This window comes from Pleurodeles waltl, chromosome 8, assembly GCF_031143425.1.
Source record: "Pleurodeles waltl isolate 20211129_DDA chromosome 8, aPleWal1.hap1.20221129, whole genome shotgun sequence".
In the NCBI taxonomy this organism is placed as follows: Eukaryota; Metazoa; Chordata; class Amphibia; order Caudata; family Salamandridae; genus Pleurodeles; species Pleurodeles waltl.
The window spans coordinates 1,519,077,727-1,519,100,778 of NC_090447.1; the positions used below are offsets into that span (position 1 = coordinate 1,519,077,727).

Below are 23,052 nucleotides of genomic sequence, written 5' to 3' on the forward strand. Positions count from 1 at the left end.
AACTGCATTGCAAAACAAAACAACATTACATTGCGTAACTTAAGAAGATAAAACATGCCTCCCTCCTCCCACACAGGGACTACAAATACCAGGCGTAACCCACAGAACCCTAAACAAAGAACATTAGGACTAAGAACAAGGATTGTGGTATTAATCATGGGGGCATGGGAACGCCAACACAGGGATCTCCCACAACGCTAATAGAATTGACAGTGCAATATGGGTGAAAACGGCCCAATCAGAACATGGCAAAGAACCAAAGTGAAGTCATAGGTAGTAGGGTGGCGAGACAGTCAATGTAATCGAAACTGGCAGCCGTGAGGGCTCAAACAGTCTCATCTAGTCCGGAGGCAAAAGCTCCATACTCGAGGTGGGCCCAATATCCAGATCATTATTTCCGCATGGTGAGCCATTGGGCGAGCCAGTCAACCGGGGATGCTGTTTACAAAACGTCATGGCATCTTTGGGATTGTCAAAGTACTCAGTTTTGCCGTTAACCTCTCGGGCAAGTTGGAGGGTGGTGTCTCGGTCCCTGTAATTCAGCAGGCGAGCGATTATCAAGTGGGAAGGTGCCCCGGGGGCGGGGGTCTAGGGCCCAAGGTACGATGTGCTCTTTCTACCACAAGGGTTGAGGAGAAGTCTTGGTGACCTAATAGAGCCGTAAGTAATTTCTCTACAAACAGGTCAAGCTGGCCAGTGTTGGCAGATTTTGTGGTCACAGTTTTCAGCCTCCCCTCCACTTTTACAAGACGCCTAAGCAGTGTTGCTGTATCATCCTCAATGGTGAAAATCCGTCCCTCTGCACCCTCCAGATGCGATTTTTGTTTATCCAAACGACTGCTTATACTGTCAAATCTGGTGGTAAGTGAGTCAAATCTAATATCAATGGCACAAAACCCAGCTCGCAACTCTGTTAATATGGTCCCTGCTCCTAAGGATTGGTCATGTATCTGACCACTCTGGGCCTCCTCTGAGACCCTTATTTGGGCCGTGGACATATCTGCTTGCTGTCTCTCCTCAAACTGGAGTTTCCGTTGTTTTGGGTCGCCACGGCCCATGGCCATATGCGATCACCCCACAGCGCCTACCGGCCCCGGCAGTGCACCAAGTAGTACCTGGCAGAATCTCCAATAGGCTATTGAAGCAATAATCTCACAAGCAACAGGTCACCACCGGATCAATGCAGAAGTGACTGTGTACCCACATATATGAAGGCGATTCAGTAGCTCAATGCGAAAGGGGCACACGGCACAGGCCGTCTAGTCCTCTGGAATCTTTATTAATGTGTCTTCCATCCGGTCAGCAAATATATCCAATAAGCCCCAGTGCCGAAATGGGGCACAACCCCCTGCATAAGGCCAGCAGTGTGTCAGTGGAGAGGAGGGGATATGCCGGCCCCGGTATTCAGGCCGCACCATCATGCCGACTCTCTCAACCGAGGGTCAGGAAAACTGGAATTTCTCTACCAGTGCTGCGTTGTTCAAGGGGATGGTGTGAGGGGCCCATAACTAGTTGCCTCCCCCCCCCCCCCACCAAAGCGTTGTGCACTGCCAGGACCCAGCCCCTGAGGCTCACCCGAGGCCCCTGTGACCTCGGGGCCTCCGAGGTGCATAGTCTGACGGACAACGAACACTGCAGCCGCACCCCTTGTATTTTGCTGTTGCGGCCCCCCTCTGAGTACTCCTCCACTGCTCACCGAGTAGCAGATGTCGTCTGCCTAGTTTCAGGTCCCGGGCGTCTTCAGCCGCCGATATTAGGGGATCCTCTGCAGGAGCTTCACAGCCATGCGGCCATTACGGTTGGCAGCTTGGCCACGCTCTCCCTGTATAATCTTAAACCGATTACATTTTTTCTCTACCGTCTCCACCATGCCTGTGACTAACTGTTAGTCCTAAAGACAGCATCACTTAAAAATGAGGACAAATGTTATTGTGGCCATCTGATTTATACTGTATTCCTATGATGTGCCTGCGAGGTGACCTACAAGTAACCACCAATAAAGGACATTGGTTATTGCTTATCCTTCTTGATCTGTTGGTGACAGCATGGATTTACTGTTGAAAAGGCTCTAGTCTGAGGCTGCTGTGTTGCATGTAGCTTTTAGATGGTTTGAATCTTTCCTGTTTGGTTGCACGTAAATGGCCAAATTCAATCCTTTTTCAAAAATCTGGAGCAGGCATCAACTGCAGAGCACTCCGAGGCTCTTTAAACCTCATCTAGAACATCGTTATTAAACCACTGTCCCATATCAAGGCCGAAGATCTGCATTATCACATGCAGACGGTACAAAAATGTACCTGTGTACCAATGGCCCTGACAACAATTTTGCCACCATAAGAAGTGAATTAGATGATGTAGCCCTTCGGATTAACAACAGTAGAATAAAATGAATGGAAGTCGAAACAGAGATCTTTTTTAAGGCATACGCTGAGGATCACACGTAATCTGCTCAAACCTCTAAAACTCACTGGCCAGCTTTACTGCTCTGCTGAAACTGTAAGTAATTTAGGTGTGGTTTGGGATTCCAGCATAAACTAAAGCCAGTAGAGTTAACTCTAGTATATCTGAATTAAAAACATCATAAAAGCAATACAAGCATATTGACTCATGAATTTCAAATTTGACAATGCCAATGGAATATTTGGAGAGCGCAGCTGCCATTCAGGCCAGGTAAATATAACGGCATAAAGAATGACCTAAACTTCTGTCCTTGATTACCAGTAATCAAATGTTTCATGCAGGATATTCACATTTCTAAAACACATTCCTCCTACCTATTTGTGATAAAAATGACCTGGTATCGAACAATATAGTTGAGGAGGTCAGGCACTCTATCACTCTTGACAGTCCAAAAGACCAATTTCCAATGGAAGGGTGACCACAGATTTAGTATGATTGGTTCCAATATATGTAAATACTTACCAGATAACATCAAACAGAAACCTACCCTGTGAAAAACTTCCCCTTGCACTTTTGAGCATGAGTCATAAGGAAACATAGATGACAACGCACTGTTATGTGAAAGAAAAACGATTTTATTTTTGTTGACAAATGCACCTAAAAACAATTTTGTAGTTTGTTACAAATTAATATAGCAAATAAACAAATATGAATGCTCTTGTGCATAAACAAATGACTTACCTAGAGGGCAGTAAATGTTTTTAGCTTCCTCTAGGTTCTGATCAACTATGGGATAGGTCACACCCTCTTCTTTGATGCTATCAGAGATTATCACTGTGGTGAACTCTTCTTCTGTAGTATCAGAAATATCAAAGAAAGATTTCACAATCAGTGACAAGAGCTGAATATGAGGCCTTTTGGACATCTCTTACATACCAGCTCACAGCATCACATCAGGAAACAAAGATGTGATCCCTTACCTTGCTCGCATATTGCTCACCCGAATACAGCCATTGATTTCATAGACAATCACAGGCACACCAACCCATTTCTCTCATAGAACAGGAAGAAATTAGTTACTCATCTGTAGCTCCAGTTTTCCAGCTTTAGTATCCTTCATATATTCACATGCTGGAATCATTTCTGGTCGTCATTCTGGGAATCTCTTGTAATCTTAAATAGCAATAGTTAGTGTTAAAATTGTAATAGGACTCAACAACAGTGTTTGGACATGGTGTGGCAGGTGGTGGTGAGGGTGACTGGTTGGGAAAACGGAGGTGGAGGGGGAAATGGGCTTTGGCTGCCAATCTGGCTGCTGAGAAAGACTTACCTGAAAGCTATCCATCATGCGTTGCATGACCACCAAAATCACAACAAGTTGTGTACAGCCATGACAATGCTGATAGTGATGATAACAATGACCTTCACCATGAGTCTCTAGTTGATCATTATACTCTTAAAACGTATTGTACTCATACATTGTGTCTCCTTCAAATTCTGGCAAATAGCAGACATCCAACTGAGTAGGGCACTAAGCAGTCTATGAAGCATACTGGACGTTGCATTCACCACCAAATTCTTAGTCCAGGATCTGCCTTGGGAGGTTTGCCAACAGTTGCGTATGTGAAAAAGTGACTGGCATGAAAAATGTTTCCCTAAAAACAACTTATAGCAATCTGAAAGCTGAAGGTGGGGCTGGTGCAGTCCTAAGGTCCCTCAGAAAGTGTCAGGATAAGGTCACTGAAAGGTTGGAGCAGAGCTCTGCCTGAGGACTCACTCACACAGAGACGTGTGGTAAAATTCTGAGCTAGGGTGGTCTCTAAAGGGGAGTAGGAAAGCTGGCGCTGCCATCTCATTGCTGAAGACTGGATTGCTTTAACTGAGGTGGATCTGCTACTATACAAACACTGTTTTTGAGGCCAATGGTTATTTTAACACTGTTTCCTGTTATTTAAGATTCCGGGGATTTCCAGCCTGATGACAGGGAAAGTGAATATACGAAAGATTTAATGCTGGAGAAGACAGAGTTATCTTGGCTACTGCCGTAGTCTTGCCTCATAAGGCAGTCTGTTGGCATCTTAGATCAGAAACCTTTTTCTGAGCCTCGACCGTTTCCTACAAGAGTGTTGATGGATTTATAAGAGTGTTTCCCGAGAGGAGATGCCACAGATGGGTGACTATATGGCATACGTATAGCCAAGGATTTAAGAAATGGCCGAGGATGGTCAAAGATGTGCGTGCCGTGTTATTATTATTGTATAGTGAGTGGCAGGTTGCTTAGGCGCCCATTATTATAAGGAGGTATTTTCACTACTAGTGTGAGGATGAAGACTATAAGAGAAACATGAGAGTAATTTGGTAGGAACATTAGTGCAACTGAGACGTTTAGGGAAGATTTCTGGCTGTTTTAAGTGCAAGGTAAACCTAAAGTCTTTAATGTGAATTTGTGGCAATGACTCCAGTAGTCATGGATCTGTTCCAGGTGACTGGAAAAATGTAAAAGGTATAAGAAATACCTGCATTATTACAATACCAAAAGTATGAAGTGGAACCTGAGAGAGAGCTACCCTTTAAAGATTTGTTGGGTTAAGTACTGTTGGAATAGCGATCCTAGGTCTCTAATAATCAGGGATCGAGTTTGGTTATGCTCATTTAAAATGCAAAGACTGTAGTGTAAGGAGCCCTAAAGGTACAATAAGACAGTGTGCTACCGCTTCAGAGCGAATGGGCTGCTGGAGAGAAGTAGTTATGGTGACATGCTATGGATCTATGGTACAGAATAGTATTCAATGACCTTCAATATATGTTTATGTTGATGATGAGTAAAATAGTCAAAATGAAGCCGTGACTGGGTGTCATTCATACATAACACTTCTGGTCTAGGAATAAATTACAAGGCAATGTTAAAATCATTCAAGGTCCAACAGAATGTCACTTCTATGCTAGCAGGATGGTGAACGAGATAGTATTGGGTCTGAGATTTTTTGAGACTTCAAAACTCACAAAAGGTTAAGAAAGGGTTGGCTGTGAACAGGTCACACTACTGAACTAGGTATTAACAGAGGAATATTGTGCTGGATGATTAGTCAGTGTGGAATAACGTTTTTGGGGTAAAGTGAAGTTTATGCGACAGTGAATCTAATAAAAACCTCAAACCTTAAAGTATTTCTTCCCACCTGTGCTGAGTGGATCAGAGTTTTCCATGGTGTCTGCGCTGAGCAGAGGAGATCCCTCCCTTCTGAGGGCATCGGGGCTCTCTCCTCGGTCTGTGACAAGCAGATTATGGCTCTCCCTTGCGTATGTGCCACATAGATCCAGGCTGTCCCTTCTGTTTGTGCCAGTCAGATGAAGGTTCTCTCTGCTGTCTGTGCCAAGTGGGTTTTGCCCACACCAGGCATCCTTTCTGCTTACAGTGAATGCATCCTTTTCAGAGATTGGTATGCCTGTAAAAAACATACAAATCCTAATTAGACTAACAAAATCAGTCATCCTCAATGATAATTCGTTTGTAGAGACCTTAGCTCTATGATCCTTACTTGAAAAGGTTTCTGAGTTGGAAGAGCCTTTATTTGTTCAGTGTAATTAACAAATTATTAGCAAAATACAAACTTCAGACCTTCCGTAAAAATAGAATCGCAATTTTACAATGAAAGCACTGTAATTTTTTTTATTCCGCCCCTAGTAAGCAGAGTACACAAACTTCACGACCTTTGGACACAGAAATCCCTCAAACTGATGGCAGTGAATGTAGAGTTAACTGTTGCAAAACTCTCAGAGAGTGTACCAACTGACGAATAAGGAGACACAGATGTTAATAACATATCTGTTTGTACCTGAATCAACACGTCTTGATCCATTCTTTAACTGTATCTTCTTATTATTCCAACGTCATATGAAGTTTTGAAACAACTGTCTAAGATTCTTCATTCTATTGTGCTATGCCTTATTTGATGTGTTGGGATCTTCTCGACAGAAAAAACGTAGCTATCTATTCGCTGACTACCCAGTGCACCCAAGTTTGTTTATGTGTTTCAATAAAAGAAACATAGCTTAACAAAACTGTTGCAAAACTCTTCTGGCATCTGATTAATCCCTGCTCCAGTCTTCTGAGCCTGCAATGGATCCCTGCTGGTGGGGTTCCTTCTGTAAAATGGAATGCACGAGATGCCCTCTGGAAATATACAAATTATATTTGCCTCCACAATGTGAGAGATACAATGGAAGGTGCTCCTTTTCCTCTAGGCTGTCTAGCGGACATAAGGCACTCATGTATCAAAGTTACCCATCTGGCAAAGCTACATGCCAAGGCACTTGTAAGAAGGAGTACAGGTTATCATCAGTGAGGCTGTGACATAATCTGTCCACCAAATCAGGCCCTTAGTTTGGACTGGGAAAAACCCCCCACAAGTTTTAAGATCATGGGGTGAAAAGATAGGTAAATAATTCCACTGCATTTCACATATAGATGTATTTATGTGAGTGGTATCAACCCTTAGGAGGTCTGTTCTTGTGCATGTCTATGCAAGCATATGCTTGTGTCAGCAACTGAGATTCAACATACATGTTTGGTGCTGCGGGAACAAACATGTATGTATGTGATGTTTACATGGCGCAAATATAGCCAAAAGTCAGTGCAGCACTGTACACAATAAAAGGCAAATACAGTCAATGTGTGATCGGAAGGGTAGCTGGTTAGTGTACTGTTACCGGGCCATAAAACAGTGCTCGTTAACGAAGCGCATCTCCAAATCTTTCTTAAATTGGAGCACCGTCGGGACGGTCTTGATGAATACAAGGACAGCACTCCTGATTACAAATGGATACACAGAGGACTGCTTCTTGCTCTTTCTTTTTTGCACTACTTAGTTTCTAGTCTGGTGGTGCCCTGAAGACGTCTGCCTAGAACCAATGGAGATGGGTCAGTGTGGCGAGTGAAGAATCGATCTCACATAAAAGGTAAGTTAAAACGTCTTTATTTGTAATGCGCGACCTAGCGTCCAACCACTCGGAGAAACAGGTTAAACTGTCATCTCCGGAATGTTTTGAACACAAGCGTTCTGAAAAACGCGCACCGAACCCATACACAACATATCCTCTTGCCTTCACATAAATAATGTACTACAGGAAATATCTAGCATAAAACATAAAATTTAAAACAGAAAACAAGTCGTTACTTCATAACGCAGTCTTTCAAATAAATACACAATTATAAGACCTAATCACTTCAAAATATAATCTTTAAAATAACCAGGACACTTGCGAGTCCTCATCAATTGCTCACGAGCCACTCCTTCTGTTTGAGAATTCTCTTTTTCTTGAGTTGCACTGGTACTTTGTGGATCACACTCTCCAGCCTCAGAACCGATACCATGACTCATGCCAGAAGTAGATTCTCTTTCATCACTTCTTCCAGTATTAGAATTAGTACTGTGACTTACATCAGACTCTTCATCATCACTCCAGAAGAAGGAGCTAGAACATTCATCTTCCGCCTGACCAGAAACACACTCCCCCCCCCCTTCTGATAAAGAGCCACATTTCTCACATTCCACTTCTCTCCTTCCTCAGTCTCAACTTGAAATTTTCCTACCTTCTTCAAACGGAAAGGGCCTCTAAATTTTGAAACACCCGCCCTTACTCTACCTGACTCAACCTTGACCCAGTCACCCACCATAAATCCATGTTTATGCTGACAGGGCACACCTGTCTTGCTACCACCACCAGATGCAACCCACTCTTGAAGCCAAGAAGGAATTAATTTCGTCCCCATCGGTCTCCCTCTCATCACTCGGAAAGGAGACATGCCGGTAGTACTATGAACCGTGGAGCGATATGCTCGTACCACATCAATTATCATTTTCTGCACACTACAATGATTAGCCAAAGCTAGCTGTATAGTCCCCTTGATTAATCTGTTAATCCTCTCAACAATTCCATTACCCTGTGGGTAGTAGAGAGACGTCCTAATATGTCGCACTCCACAATTCCTCAAAAACAAGCACATCTAATTCGAAGTTAATTGAGTGCCATTGTCCGTGATAAGGACCCTGGGGATGCCTTCCTCCATGAAAATGTCTTCCAAAACTTTTATAGTTGTGGTCGTGGTGACATCACGTACAAACCTAACCACTAACCATCTTGAGTGAACATCCACAATTACAACTGCGAAACGCATTTGAAAGGGAACTTCCACTAACGGACCAATGAAATCTAAACAAATTGTGTGCCAAGGTTTCCCCGGATTTTCAATATCGCCTTCCACCCTGCCAACTCCTACTTTCACCCTCTTCTCACTCTCTTTGCAAAGTCTACACTGCTCTACCCAACACTTGACCTGTCCATCCAAACCTGGCCACCAAAAATTCTCTTTCAATCTTCTGCTCGTCATCCCCTGACCCAAATGACCCTCATGAGCTAAGGAAAATAACTTAAACCTCAATCCAACCGGCGGAACAAAACGTTCCCCTCGCATCAATACACTGTCCCCACAACACGACAGCTCATCCAACACATCCAAGAAAGGTCTAACAGACAGCGGAAGCGTACTCTCCCTTCGAATCCCCAAGGAAACTAATCTAAAAACGCATTTAAGACAATCATCAGCTGCCATCTCATTCTTCCATTCTTCCAGTGTAAATGTACCTAAACCCCATTCAACAACATCACAAATAGAAGCCACAGCATCATCTGTATCACAAGATTTTACCAACTGAGCATCCACCTTTTCCCAGTCAAGGGACAACTTGGACAGACAATCAGCCTGAACATTTTTCCAACCCTGAACATACTCTACTAGATACAGATACTCTTGCAATCTTGCAGATAGTCTAGCTAACCTCGCTGACCCCTTTCCTGCACCACCAGCCGATAATATTCTCAATAAGGGTTTGTGATCACTCCTTAAAGTAAACTCTAGCCCCACAAATACGTTCTGAAATGTTCCATGCCCCAGACAGCCGCTAAAGCCTCACGTTCAATAACAGAATAGTTACGCTCCGTTTGTGTAAGCGTACGAGAAGCAAACGTGACTGTCTTCTCTTGTTTTCCATGTACTTGTGACAACACAGCTCCTAAACCCATGCCACTGGCATCCACAGTCAGGATAGAACGTAAATTAATATCAAAGGCTGTCAAAATACCTGCACCACAAATCTCATCCTTAATTCGATTAAAACAATTCACCTGTTCCTCAGACCAACAAAACTTACTCCCCTTCCTCAACAACTTCCTTAAACACTCAGTCTTGCTTGCAAATTTATTTACAAACTTGAGTAATACTCCACCAGTCCTAAAAAGGACCGCAACTGGTCTTTGTCAGCTGGTGCAGGTGCAAATTTGATGGCTTCCAAAAGACTTTTCTTTGGTTTAATACTGCCTTTAGCAATAGAATACCCAGGGTAGTCAATTTCCTCTACCAAAAAAATACATTTCTCCTTATTCAAGCTTAGACCAGATTCTCCAATGATCTTGAGTACTTTCCTCAGTGTGACGTTGTGCTCATCAACGGTATCACCCATCACAAGTATATCATCTTGAAAAAATAATACATCCTTGAGATTACCAAACATCTGACCCATCAATCGCTGAAACACACTCACAGCGGAAGCCAGACCAAAAGGCATACGAGTAAATTGGAAAGTACCTTCCGGAGTGACAAATGCAGTGACATGCTTAGAATCAGGATGAAGTCTAATCTGATGGTAAGCACTTCTCAAATCTAATTTAGAGAAAAACCTACCATTTTTGACCGCAGATAACATCTCATTTATATTGGGTAAAGGGTAAGTATCAACCACAATGTTCTGATTTACAGACCTCAAGTGTACACCCAATCTAACCTTCCCATCCGATTACCACGTAATAACAACCGGAGAAATCCATAGAGAAACTTCAATCGGTTCAATGGTACATTAACATGTTAGTAATCACTTTCTTAACTTCCTCTCTTACCACAAATGGTATCTAGCGGACTTTATGTTGAATAGGGTGAGCATCCTCTCTCAACACTATCTTATGCACATAACCTTTTAAACATCCTAATTCTTTTTTAAATACATCCTCAGCCCCTTCTAAAATGTCTTCCAAATGTATATTTTCCACCAACAAAACCTGATTGGGCGCTCTGGGACTGATGACAATGTTGAGATCCTATTGATGCATCTAACCCAAGATAGGTGGGCCCTCGGCGGGCGCAAACCAAGTTTGCGCCCGCCCGCCCACCAGCCCGCCAGCCCAGCGGGAATGAGGCCGCAATACAGGAGCCGGCTCCGAATGGAGCCGGCGGTGTTGCGGCCGTGCGACGGGTGCAGTTGCACCCGTCGCGCTTTTCACTGTCTGCTAGGCAGACAGTGAAAAGCTGTCCGGGGCCCTGTTAGGGGGCCCCTGGACACCCCTTACCACCAGCCTCTTCCTGGCGGTGAAAACCGCCAGAAACAGGCTGGCGGTAAGAGGGTCATAATCCCCAGGGCAGCGCTGCCCTGGCGGATTATCGCCGCCGGGGCAGAAATGGCGGAAAACCACCGGCCCCGGCGGTCCGACCGCGGCTTTACCGCTGCGGTCAGAATGGGGAAGAAAGCACCGCCAGCCTGTTGGCGGTGCTTTCAGTCATACTAGCCCTGGCGGTCTCAGACCGCCAGGGTCAGAATGACCCCCATAGACTTTTCCAAGAACTTTCCTCCCACCAAAATGAATTTCCTTCAACATATAACCCAGCAAATGAATTTCCACCCCTTGATATCCCCCCGGAGATATATCTTTAGGTAATAACTCTTCTTTTCTCCAAAAACGTCTAAAAAGACTCTCAGGGATAATGGTGTACAACGAACCAGAGTCCACCATGAGACTTAGTTGAACTTCCCCAATTAAGAAAGAAGCTGTCGGTCTAGAACATCGACGATCACTCACACTCACTCTCACTGTGTCATCTTTTCCAACAACAAGCACTCTGTCCTCACAAGGAGATTCACAACATTCCTCAACCAAATTTATGCTTGAACTAGATTCCTTAGTACCACGATTGTTTTCTCTGCACACGCGGGCATAATGTCCTCTGCGACCACACTTGCGACACTCCTTATTGATGGCAAAACATTTCTTGAAGTCCCCCAAGTGCGAAGTACTACCACACCTAAAGCACTCCCTCCCTTTACTACCAACAAGCATGTTTTTCTTTGTTGCAGTTCCAATTTCTGGCCGCAAGATTGTAGGATCATTTGTTAAAGCCATAACTTCCACAGTTTTCTCTTTCCTTTCCAATTCCTTAATACAGCGTTTCGATTCCTCCATCACTTTTGCCAAGTCAATTGCTTCTTCTAGCGTGGGATTCTTTGCCGTCCATAACCTCTCTTGAATTTTTTTATCGCGGCACTGCACAATGAGTTGATAATGTATCAGTTCATCTGTCATGGTATCAAACTTACATTTAACAGACAATTCCCTCAACCGCGACACCAAATCATCAATAGACTCATGATGATCTTGAGGTTGAGTGTAAAATTTGTACCTAGCTAAGACTAAATTAGTCTCTTTTGCAAACCAACCAAGACCAACCTACAAGAGGGTATGAAGGACGTCGCAGATTGGATGAGGCTCAGCCGCCTAAAGCTGAACTCTGAAAAAACTGAAGTCCTCATCCTCGGCAACACCCCATCCGCCTGGGACGACTCCTGGTGGCCCACGGCCCTCGGCACCGCACCGACCCCCGCAGACCACGCCCGCAACCTCGGCTTCATCTTGGACCCCCTTCTCACCATGACCAAGCAAGTCAACGCCGTGTCCTCCGCCTGCTTCCTCATGCTCCGCAAGATCTTCCGCTGGATCCCCGCCGACACCAGAAAAACCGTGACCCACGCCCTCGTCACGAGCCGCCTGGACTACGGCAACACCCTCTACGCTGGGACCACCGCCAAACTCCAAAATCGCCTGCAACGCATTCAAAACGCCTCAGCCCGCCTCATCCTCGACGTACCCCGCAACAGCCACATCTCCGCACGCCTGAGACACCTGCATTGGCTCCCAGTCAGCAAAAGGATCACCTTCCGACTTCTCACCCACGCACACAAAGCCCTCCACGACAAGGGACCGGAATACCTCAACAGACGCCTCAACTTCTACGTCCCCACCCGCCCCCTCCGCTCCTCCGGCCTCGCACTCGCCGCCGTCCCTCGCATCCGACGCTCCACGGCGGGTGGGAGATCTTTCTCCTTCCTGGCGGCCAAGACCTGGAACTCCCTCCCCACCAGCCTCAGGACCACCCAGGACCACTCCGCTTTCCGGAGACTCCTAAAGACCTGGCTGTTCGAGCAGCGATAACCACCCCCTTTGTCCCTAGCGCCTTGAGACCCGCACGGGTGAGTAGCGCGCTTTATAAATGCTAATGATTTGATTTGAAACCTGTTCCCCAACCTTTTAATCGCTTCTATATAAGCATCATCCATAGGCTGCCCATTGGGTCCCATACAAGGAGGAAGATATTTAAAAATCATTTGACCCTCACACCCCAAAGTACTCAAAAGGATAGCTTTTTTTCTTTGAGGAGAGTAGCCCTGACCATCCAAGGCAACAATATAATTCTCAAGCATTTCCACCCAATCCTCCCAAGGAAAAATTGGCACACCTGGAACAGGTAGAAATAAAGGTGGTGGAGAAATATTGGAGTAATTGGCCATCACAGCAATTGTCAAATAAGTATTAAACACAAAACAAACAATGTAATGCAGTGAGCAGAAAAGCTATGCAGCCATTACATGTACATTATAAAAGCCAGTACAAAGTTCTCACAGTATTTCTTATTTCCTTTAGAAGTACTCCATATACAGCCCAGAGTTTCAAAGAGGCAGCATGTCTCTTTAGAAACAAGCAGAAACACCTGAAATGACCGCCTCACGACTCCCCCTCTTCCAATTAAAACACAGGCAGACAAAGGCAGGAACACTATCGGGGTACCTCCCATAAATCCACTTCCTGCACAAGAGGTTCCGGTTTAAAGGAGTTGTCGCGCTCGAACAAAAAAAAAGAAAAAACTAAAGATGTCACATCGGCGCCGGCTCTCCTTCCTCTCCTGCGCGTACTCGCGAAGTAACAGCCGTTCTGTTGCTCCTGAAAACACTGCGCACGTTCCCCACACACGGGAAACAGCGGTGTTGATACCGGCGCTGGCTCTCCTTCCTCAGCGGCAGCTCACCGCACGCACACACGAAGCAGCACCCACGAAGTTGCTCTGCTGCTCCAGGAAAACACAGCGCACTTCCGAACAGACAGGAACCCACAGTGTTGATGACAGCGCCGGTCCTCCTTCTTCTCCCACGTGCGACAGTGTTGATCGGATCCGCACCTCCAGTAAAACACCTTGCCACGGCTGGTGGCAAGAACACACCGACAAAAAAAACAGGAACTGGGTGCCTAGCTCGCACTAAGTCTCTCGTCGCCAAACTGTGGTGAGTGAAGAATCGATCTCACATAAAAGGTAAGTTAAAACGGCTTTATTTGTAATGCGCGACCTAGCGTCCAGCCACTCGGAGAAACAGGTTAAACTGTCATCTCCGGAATGTTCTGAACACAAGCGTTCTGAAGAACGCGCACCGAACCCATACACAACAGTCAGCATGTCAACAAGGCAACCAACTGTACACTCTGACTCACTGTGCCATCTGCTCGAGTCCTCCCCACCCGCTGGCTCGAGTCCTTCCTTTCCTTTGGCTCTTAATGAAAAGACACAGGTTGCAATTACAGGACCTAGTGAAAAAACAGAAATGTAATGTGTAAGTGATGTTCTGCTCGTGGAGTCATGACCCAATAACAGTGTAAACTTGAATGTTAAAAAAAAAAAAAAGGTTCAAGAAATGAAGTGGGCTAGAGATGCCTGTGGCAATGGAAGCCTTTGCCACAACTGTGCAATGCAGATAAAAGTCTAAAATAAGACATTGGTAAACCGTTCTTATTATTAACAAATACATGTAACAAGATAAATATTAGATCCCATCAGTAATAAATAAACAATCATGACTGGCATCTGGAATGCGTAGGCAATTGTTCAACAGGACTCCCTTTCCTTCAATAAACCTGACTATGAATTCCTTTCTACGTGCTTGCCTAACAACCATCTGGCTCCGTTACTGGAAGCTATAAAGTCATTAACCTGCAAAAATGTGATTGCTTATTATAAATATGGAGGAAACTTTGCCGGAAAGCAGAAATCAAATTCAAAATACTCTTATTGGCATACAGGAGGTTTGGTGGACACCGGCCTATCATAATTTTGAGGGAAAATAATGACGTGTCCCTCCATTCCAAAAGCCAGTTAGGTCTCTGTTCCCAATACCAAACACAAAGAAGTAGGAGACCTACTCCACATCAGCGGTCTCCCCAGACTTATACTTTCCAAGAAGTCCTCACATTTTCATATCAAGAAAACCAACAGGCCACCCAGGCTGCAGTAAACCCCCTGCTGTATTCAAATGCAGATGCCAGTGCTCTGTAAAAAGGCAATGAAAAAATGTCCATCACAAAGTTACAGTCCCCGGCAGCTGGCGCTAATGTGCAGATTAGTGTAAGCTTCCTCCAACTGCAAGTGTATTTTACAGGGCTGAGAGTGAGAAAGGGGTACTGGTACAGGAAGCAGCCTCTCCTCTCTCCTCAGATGCCCTTGCAGCCAGGAATTCTTGGGTTTTTTCCATTTCTTCTTGATCATATAGGTGAAGCTCTCTCAGGATGCACCAGGAGAGGAAGCTGCAGTGACAACATTGTCTTAGGTCACGGAAATCTGGAAAACGTAGGATACAGATCAAGTGAGGGTCCGTTTTGACCATTTTTCTGCCACAATACAGGCAGTTTGCAAATAGAGATGCCATTTTTGCAAAAAGAAAATATTTTCAGTCAGGAAATTACAGAAAAATACTCTCCTCCCTTAAGGAATTTTAATAAATCACGTTTTAAAAGGTTATGACTTGATTTTAAGAAGAAAAAAATCCTTAAAAGGCCGAGCTCAGTGCTCCAAGATCCTGGCAGCAAAAGTCGGAAAAAGAACTGAATCAGCAGCCACCTACAGGTCATGATGGGACACTTGAGGCAAAGGAGTCCTTAAAGGCATATTTGTTCCATTGTCTATCTCACATTGGTACAAGTCTATACAGTTACATTGCCCTTTGCTTCCCTATCATTAATTTGAAAAAGAATTACAAAGGGTTTTGGAAGGCTGTTTTTAAATGTCTCTTTACTTCCTAGATAGTGATTTGTTAAAGATGTATGTTTTTTATTCCATCTTTTAAAGTGCATTTGTGGAATTGGTAATATTGCCTCTTGCTAGGCTGATAAATTACACATTTTTGTCACATGTACTTCCTGTCCTTTCCAAAGTAAGGTGAAGGTATTACACAAAATGTGATGTTAGAAAAAGTCCCTGCACGTAGGTGAAACTATTCAGTGCTTAGGATTATCAAAGGAGATCAACGAAGGAAAAATGTGTACTTTCTCACCAAACTTTTTTCACATCAGCAAATGATTTATAATAAATATATTTGCAAAATTTGAATTCAAACATTTTTACTAAGAATATGGCTGGACTGGAAAACAGTATCTGTTGCATGTTTCCATGCCAACGTATGCAAACAAAACTCTTGTGAATTCCTGACAGTCCAAAAACAGCACTCATGCAAGTTCATAGCACTTTTGTGACTTTCTTTAAAAATAGGCCTACAATTATTTTGCCTCGATGTTGCCCATTTTAGATTATGTTGCATCTCCATTATTATTATTTTTTTTAACATGGTCATACATCAAACTTGAGGTCTCACAGAAATGGCATACAACATTGTCCTTAAAACTGTACCATAGTTTAGCAAAGCTGCCTGTAACCTTTATCTGTTTTTTCAAGGTAAAAAATATTTTGGGAACATTTTTTTAAACAATCAAATTGGATGATAGTTTGCCAAATCTGTCTGTAAACATCATCCATTTTTTTCAAATTACAATTTTCTGGAGTACATTTTATTTTAATGTAAGCATTCACCAGTGTTGCTTCAATTGTTTGACATGCATTTTGCATACTGTCAAGGAGCATTCTAGGAACAATATAAACAGCCACAAGTAGTTATATTTAACATATCTGAGTAAACGTTTTATACTTGAATCATTGTTTCTAAATCAAGCAGAATGTACAGCTCATTGTATTTCCAAAGAGCATTTGCCCTGGTATTGAAGATTTTGAGTTTATGAAGATTGAAAATGAAATATGTCGGAATTCACATCTTCCCTTAGCAACAGTGGGCAATCCTCTTTCCCAAAACCACACTGCTTAATTGTAAATTGGCAGCCAAGGAGTTAGGGCCAGATGTACGAAACGTTTTGCATGGCGCAAACAGCGAAATTAGGTGTTTGCGCCATGCAAAACGCGCATCGCGATGCTCATTCCCATTTTGCGAGTCGGTAAATGGGAATGCGACTCGCAAATAGGAAGGGGTGTTCCCCTTCCTATTTGCGATTCGCATTGCGATGCAGAACTGCTTTCTGACCGCGAACGTGGTCGCAGAGCAATTCGCAGCTAGCACCCATGTGAAGTGGGTGCTAACCCATTCGCAAAAGGGAAGGGGTCCCCATGGGACCCCTTCCTCTTTGTGAATGGCTCTAAAAATATTTTTTCAGAGCAGGCAGTGGTCCTACAGACCACTGCCTGCTCTGAAAAAATGAAACCAAATGGTTTCATTTTCTCGAGTGTATTGCAACTCGTTTTCCTTTAAGGAAAACGGGCTGCGATACCAAAAAAAAAAAACTGCTTTATTAACAAAGCAGTCACAGACTTGGTGGTCTGCTGTCTCCAGCAGGCCACCATCCCTGTGAGTGCAGGGAATCACAAATAATATTAATGAGGTGGGTCTTTGCGACCCCCTTGCGATTCGCAGATGGTTTCAGGGACACCATCCTGCATATGGAGTCGCAAACCCATTTCTTACTACATCTGGCCCTTAGTGCTGCGAGGTTGGATCTGCTTACTAAAAGACGAAATAACCATGAATATTTGTTTTCCTTGAAACTAAACAGTATGTCCTGGGCATCAAGCAAATAAAATTCCCCACCTTAGCCTGTAGCACTCTAACTACTCTCCACAAGCATCACCTATATTCCATGCCTCTAGTGTTGCTGATTTTGATGCACTGAACATGAGGATTCAGGTTCCTGCACGAATGAAGTCTGAAGTCACACTAAATACATTAAGTCAGTTTACTTTCATTGCCTACTATACCAAACATGAAATAATTAATTTTACATAATATATGTATAATTATTTTTTTTTAAAAAGAGAAAACTGCTTGCTCTAACTGTAAAATAGTGAAGATAAAAACGAGGAACTATTTAGACCCTTACTTGGAAAAGTCAAAAACAGTAAACTGTCCAGGAATTTACAGAATGTGCAAACCTTAAAAAATGTAATCAGTTTAACTTTACCTAGTGACAGCAAGACTTGGTGAATTTCCTTCATTAGATTTGCATAAAGATCCTTCTGCCATTTTTGTAAAAGCTCCCACTCCTCCCGTGAGAAACAGGCAACAACATCTTGGAATGTAAGCAGCGCCTGCAAGAGGGATTGTCAATTATTAAAACGTACGCCATACTCCGAAACTGAAGATACCCAGCCATGATACAGAAACAATGTTTATAAGCTAATTTAGGGTATTCTTTCCTCTAGCTCTTGGATCACTCAAATTCTGCCTGATGACACAGTAGTGATGGCGGCAGTGGAGCCGTGAAGCATAGCACGCTATCTTCCCTCAATCTATGAAGGTGTGGCTGGTACGAGTCAGAACTGAACAAAGCATCAATGCTAGAAACTCCTCACACCTATCCATCTGTTTTATTGTTTAGTCATAGCGTGTTGCCACTGGTCCGGAGACACTCTGATACCAATCTCTGTTCAAGAACTGTAGATGCATTTGAAATGTGTATTGCAGGTACAAAAGCACACCCACTGTATCTAGGCCACATGCTGCTTTGTGATACAGAGTTAAGCAAACGCTTGATGGCATATAAGGTTTGATCACTGTACTGAATTCCAGGTGGCTGCCCTTAATCTTAATTCTAGGCCGATGGTATAGACGATTTTGGGTCCCATAACTTGGAGGAGCCAAAACCACAGATTGCAACACCTGCTTTTATTTCCTTGTTCATTTTTCATTTGTGGCAGATCTTCAATCTTGTCATAAGACATACTGTGCAAATAGCACAAAGAAGCAGGCCAGGCATTTTGTATAAGGTAAATGATGTTAAACATTGGTTGATACATGAAAAATAGCTTGGACTCCCGATTTGACATAATATGTCCAATGTTTGAACACCCTGTTCTATGTAATTTGCAGTTATTTTATCTTCTAAGAACCTACAAACACAATGTAATTTTGTAGTGTGAAGAATACTAAACCTCTCACTAAGTTGTTCCTGTGAGCTTGTGTTATGAATGTAGTAAAAGGAGCTAAAAACGAACTCCTTTCATGTTATGGGACTAAAAGTATTGTCAGACATGACTAAAAATAGAAACCCCGATTACAGAACTGAGTTACATTGAAGCGTTACATGTCTTAATATTTGGGCAAATGTAGGGTATTGATTTATCTGTGGATCTTACACAAATGTGAACTTGACAAAGACAGTCCCGATCATTCTCTAGTTAAGGTGAGCCCCAGAAACCTATGTAACTGAAAATCAGTAGACTCAACTCTACACATGGATCTAATCTACATACATCTGGAATTTCAAAATGTAGAGACCGATAATGTACACAGTAAACATATTTACAAAGTAAATACTAGGGGAGATAAAGTGAACCCTGCAGATACACTACCGCTTTTAAAGGCCACAGTCCATCAGGTGCTCACAGTGAAAAGCACTGGAATAAGTAGTAGACAATGTGTAGACTTAGATCCTTAGAGACACTGGACAAATTTACTGAGACACGCGATTTGTTGAAAAAAACCTGGGCAGAAAAGTTTGTGCGGTTGATGGAAGTAAAAAAAAAAAAAAAAAAGTACTGCCTGTGTCATCATCCATGCCAGGTGCAAAAACCAGTATCGTAACTTCATTGAGTGCACTAGTCCGCAATGACACCACTGATAAAATACGAATTACATTATGTGTTTCAACACAAAATAACTCCTCCCTATCTCAAGGGCCTACGAAAAGACACCAATGACCTCAGGAATATCAGTATTTAACAGTTGTCAGAATCGTTATTAACAACTGGAAGAATCAGGGGAATCTCTAGACATTAAATGATGGATCACTATACAGTGGTCTACACAAAGTTTCAATACTTTGTGTAGGAAGCTGGCTCTGTATATACTATATCAAAATGAGATATAGTGCGCACAGAGTCCAGGGGTTCCCCAAGAGGCTTGACAGAGGCAATAATAGATAATACCAATGCTCTATTTGTGGTAGTGTGGTCGAGCAGTTAGGCTTATCAGAGGATAGTGTTAAGCATTTGTTGTACACACTCAAGCAATAAATGAGAACACACCCACTCAATGACTTTACTCCATGCCAATAGGTTTTTATATAGAAAAATATTATTTTCTTAATTTATTTTAGAACCACAAGATTCAAATTGCAGGTAAGCACATTAAATGTAAGGTACTTTGCATAGGTATACTTGGAAATTGGAACCAAAACAGTAATGTACACAGTTTTTCATAAAATGGCAATAAGCTATTTTAAAAGTGGACACAGTGCAAAATTCAACAGTTTCTGGGGACGGAAAGTACAGTTTGGTTAATTCGGTAAGTAAAGCACTTACAAGTTCAGTCTCTGGGGAACAGGTAGCCCACTGTTGGGGGTTCAAGTCAACCCCAAACATTCAGCACCAGCAACACAGGGCCAGTCAGGTGCGGAGGTCAAAGAGGAGTCAAATAACATGGGCGCCTATGGAGACAGGGGGTGCTCCGGTTCCGGTCTGCTGGCAGTTAAGTACCCACGTCCTCGGGGGCAGACCATGGGGATTTAGTAGACCACTGTGTGGGGGGGGGCCAAGTAGGCATACAAAACACACCCTCTGCGGCACAGGGGCAGCCGCGTGCAATGGGCAAACAGGGCATCGGTTTTGCAATAGGATTCATTGGAGGGACCCGGGGGTCACTCAGACGTTGCAGGCAGGGCACAGAGGGCTTCTCGAGCCTGCCACCGACTGGGCAAGGGTGTGTGCCGCCTGCTGGTCACTGCTGCACCGGTGGTTGGTTTCTCACGGGCCCGGGGGCTGCAGGTGCAGTGCTTCTCCAGGCGTCAGATATCTTCATCCCGGGAAGTTGCAGTCAGGGGGTCCTCGAGATTCCCTCTGCAGGCGTCGTCGTGGTGGTGCAGAGAGGTCTGCCCAGGGTGGACACGTCGTTGGAGTCACCTGTGGGTCATCTCTAGGTCATTGGTTTCTCTGGACATGGGCCAGGGACGTCGGGTGCAGAGTGGTGGGGACTCACGCTTTTGGAGTGAGGTGGGAGTCCCTTTAAAGATGGTTTCTTTTTTCTTTGGTTGGACAGGGCCGCTGCCCACAGGAGTTCTTGATCCTCTGTAGTTGCAGGGCAGTCCTCTGAGTTGGCAGAGGTTGCTGGGCCCGCAGGATGCGTCACTGGTGCAGGTTCTCTGAAGTTGGAGACAGGTCGGTAGGGCTGGGGCCAAAGCAGTTGTTGTCTTCCTTCTTCTATGCTGAGTTTTTCAGCTAGGCAGTCCTTCTTTGTCGTCAGGAATCTGATTTCCTGAGTTCAGGGTCACTAAATTTAGGGGTGTGTTAGGGCTTGAGGGCAGTAGCCAATGGCTACTGTCCCTGAGGGTGGCTACACCCTCCTTGTGCCCACTCCCTCTGGGGAGGGGAGCACATCCCTATCCCTATGGGTCCTACTCCTCCACAGCAAGATGGAGGATTTCTCAATGAGGGGGGGACACTTCAGCTCTGGTCACCTTAGGGGAGATCTGGCTGGAGGGGTGACTCATCCTTGTTTTTCTCATTATCACTCTGGACTTGCCGCCAAAAGTGGGGGCTCGTCCAGGGGGCAGGCATTTCCACTGGCTAGAGTGCCCTGGGGGCATTGTAACACCAGGACTGACCCTTTGAGGCTCACCACCAGGTGTTACAGTTCCTGCAGGGGGAGGTGTGAAGCACCTCCACCCAGTGCAGGCTTTGTTTCTGGTCCCAGATAGCACAAAGGCTCTCATGACCAGAGGGTAAGAAACTTGTCTCTCAGTGGCAGGCTGGCACAGACCAGTCAGTTAGTCCTGCACTGAATGACTGGGTAAAATACAGGGGGCATCTCTAAGATGCATTTCTTAATAAATCCAAAACTGGGATCAGTTTGGTACCAAACTTCCCAGTATTCGGTGTAGCCATTCACCAAACTCCCAGACCATATACTTATTATGGCCACATTGTACTTACAATGTCTAAGAATGGACTTAGACCCTGTAGGGGCATATTGCTCATGCAGCTATGCCCTCTCCTGTGGTACAGTGCACCCTGCCTTGGGGCTTAAAGGAGTGTTAGAGGGGTGACTTATCTATGCCACAGGCAGTGTTTTGTGGGCATGGCACCCTGAGAGGGATACCACATTGACTTTGCCTTTTTCTCCCCACCAACACACAATCTGCAATGGCAGTGTGCATGTGTTAGGTAAGAGGTCCCTTAGGGTGGCACAACACATGCAGCAGCCCTTATGGATCTTGCCTGGTCACAGGGCCCTTGGTACCACTGGTACCTTTTACAAGGGACCTATCTGTGTGCCAGGGGTGTGCCATTTGTGGAAACAATGGTACATTTTTAGTGAAAGAACACTGGTGCTGGGGCCTGGTTAGCAGGGTCCCAGCACACTTGTCAGTCAAGTCAACATCAATATCAGGCAAAACGTTTGGGTGGGGAGAGAGGTAACTGCAACAAGGAGCCACTTTCCTACACTTTGCTTAAACTACAGTGGAATATATCTAATTCAAACTGAATAGCCCTGTGATGCCTCAGCATGCTTTGAATATGCACTGCTGGGGGTGAGAAGGTCTAGAAGCCACAAAACACTACAATATCATCAAACTTTTTTATGGAAGCACAAAATAAATCAGGTATAACATGGCAGATTATAATAATCTCTATGTAAGTGAAACCCATTTCAAGTCATTGCATGCACATTTGTCTCGGAGATGGCTACTAACGTTTTTTAGGTATTGCCTGCACAGCCCTTGCGAAATTTCTTGTAGTAAAAAACAAAAATCTTCCTAGGGGCTTAGAACCTGTCCATTAATTACCTTTATTTACCACTGGCTGGCTCCAACGTCTGTTTACTTACCATTTGCTGGCTCCCATGTGGTTTTCACATCACTTTACTTATAATTGGCTGGCTCCTATGTCACTCTCATTTCCTTGCTGGTCAGCGCCTCTTCCTTGCCTCCTTCGTTCTGTTTCGGAGCCTGGACCAAACACTGTGGCCAAAGTCCTTCCACTGGCCGGCCATTTGTGGAGGTACCTTTTTTTACTTTCTTTCAAGCACTCCATACGAGTATATATGTTTGCAGTCTGTCTCTCTTCTCATCGTTGTTTGCCCTGCCCCTTCTCCCCCTTGGGTGTATTGCTCCCCTCTACCCTGTTGTTCATTTTCCACTCCCTGTTTGCCTGTTTTAGTGCTGCCTCCCACAACCCCA

The 23,052-nt window shown here is 44.3% G+C and overlaps 1 protein-coding gene across 2 annotated transcripts in view; it reads right to left on the minus strand.

Moving 5' to 3' along the window:
* LOC138248865 (gastrula zinc finger protein XlCGF57.1-like) overlaps nt 1-23,052 on the minus strand; it is a 140,008-nt gene that overhangs the window by 111,481 nt on the left and 5,475 nt on the right. Inside the window, exons 2-5 of one of the 2 annotated variants that reach the window (XM_069202824.1) lie at nt 17,839-17,965; nt 14,041-14,133; nt 5,577-5,843; nt 3,142-3,252 (exon numbers count right to left, since the gene is read on the minus strand). In XM_069202824.1, the coding sequence (XP_069058925.1) occupies nt 3,142-3,252; nt 5,577-5,843; nt 14,041-14,133; nt 17,839-17,965 (598 nt within the window). The remainder of the gene's footprint in view (nt 1-3,141; nt 3,253-5,576; nt 5,844-14,040; nt 14,134-17,838; nt 17,966-23,052) is intronic. The other variant, XM_069202825.1, reaches the window with a different exon arrangement.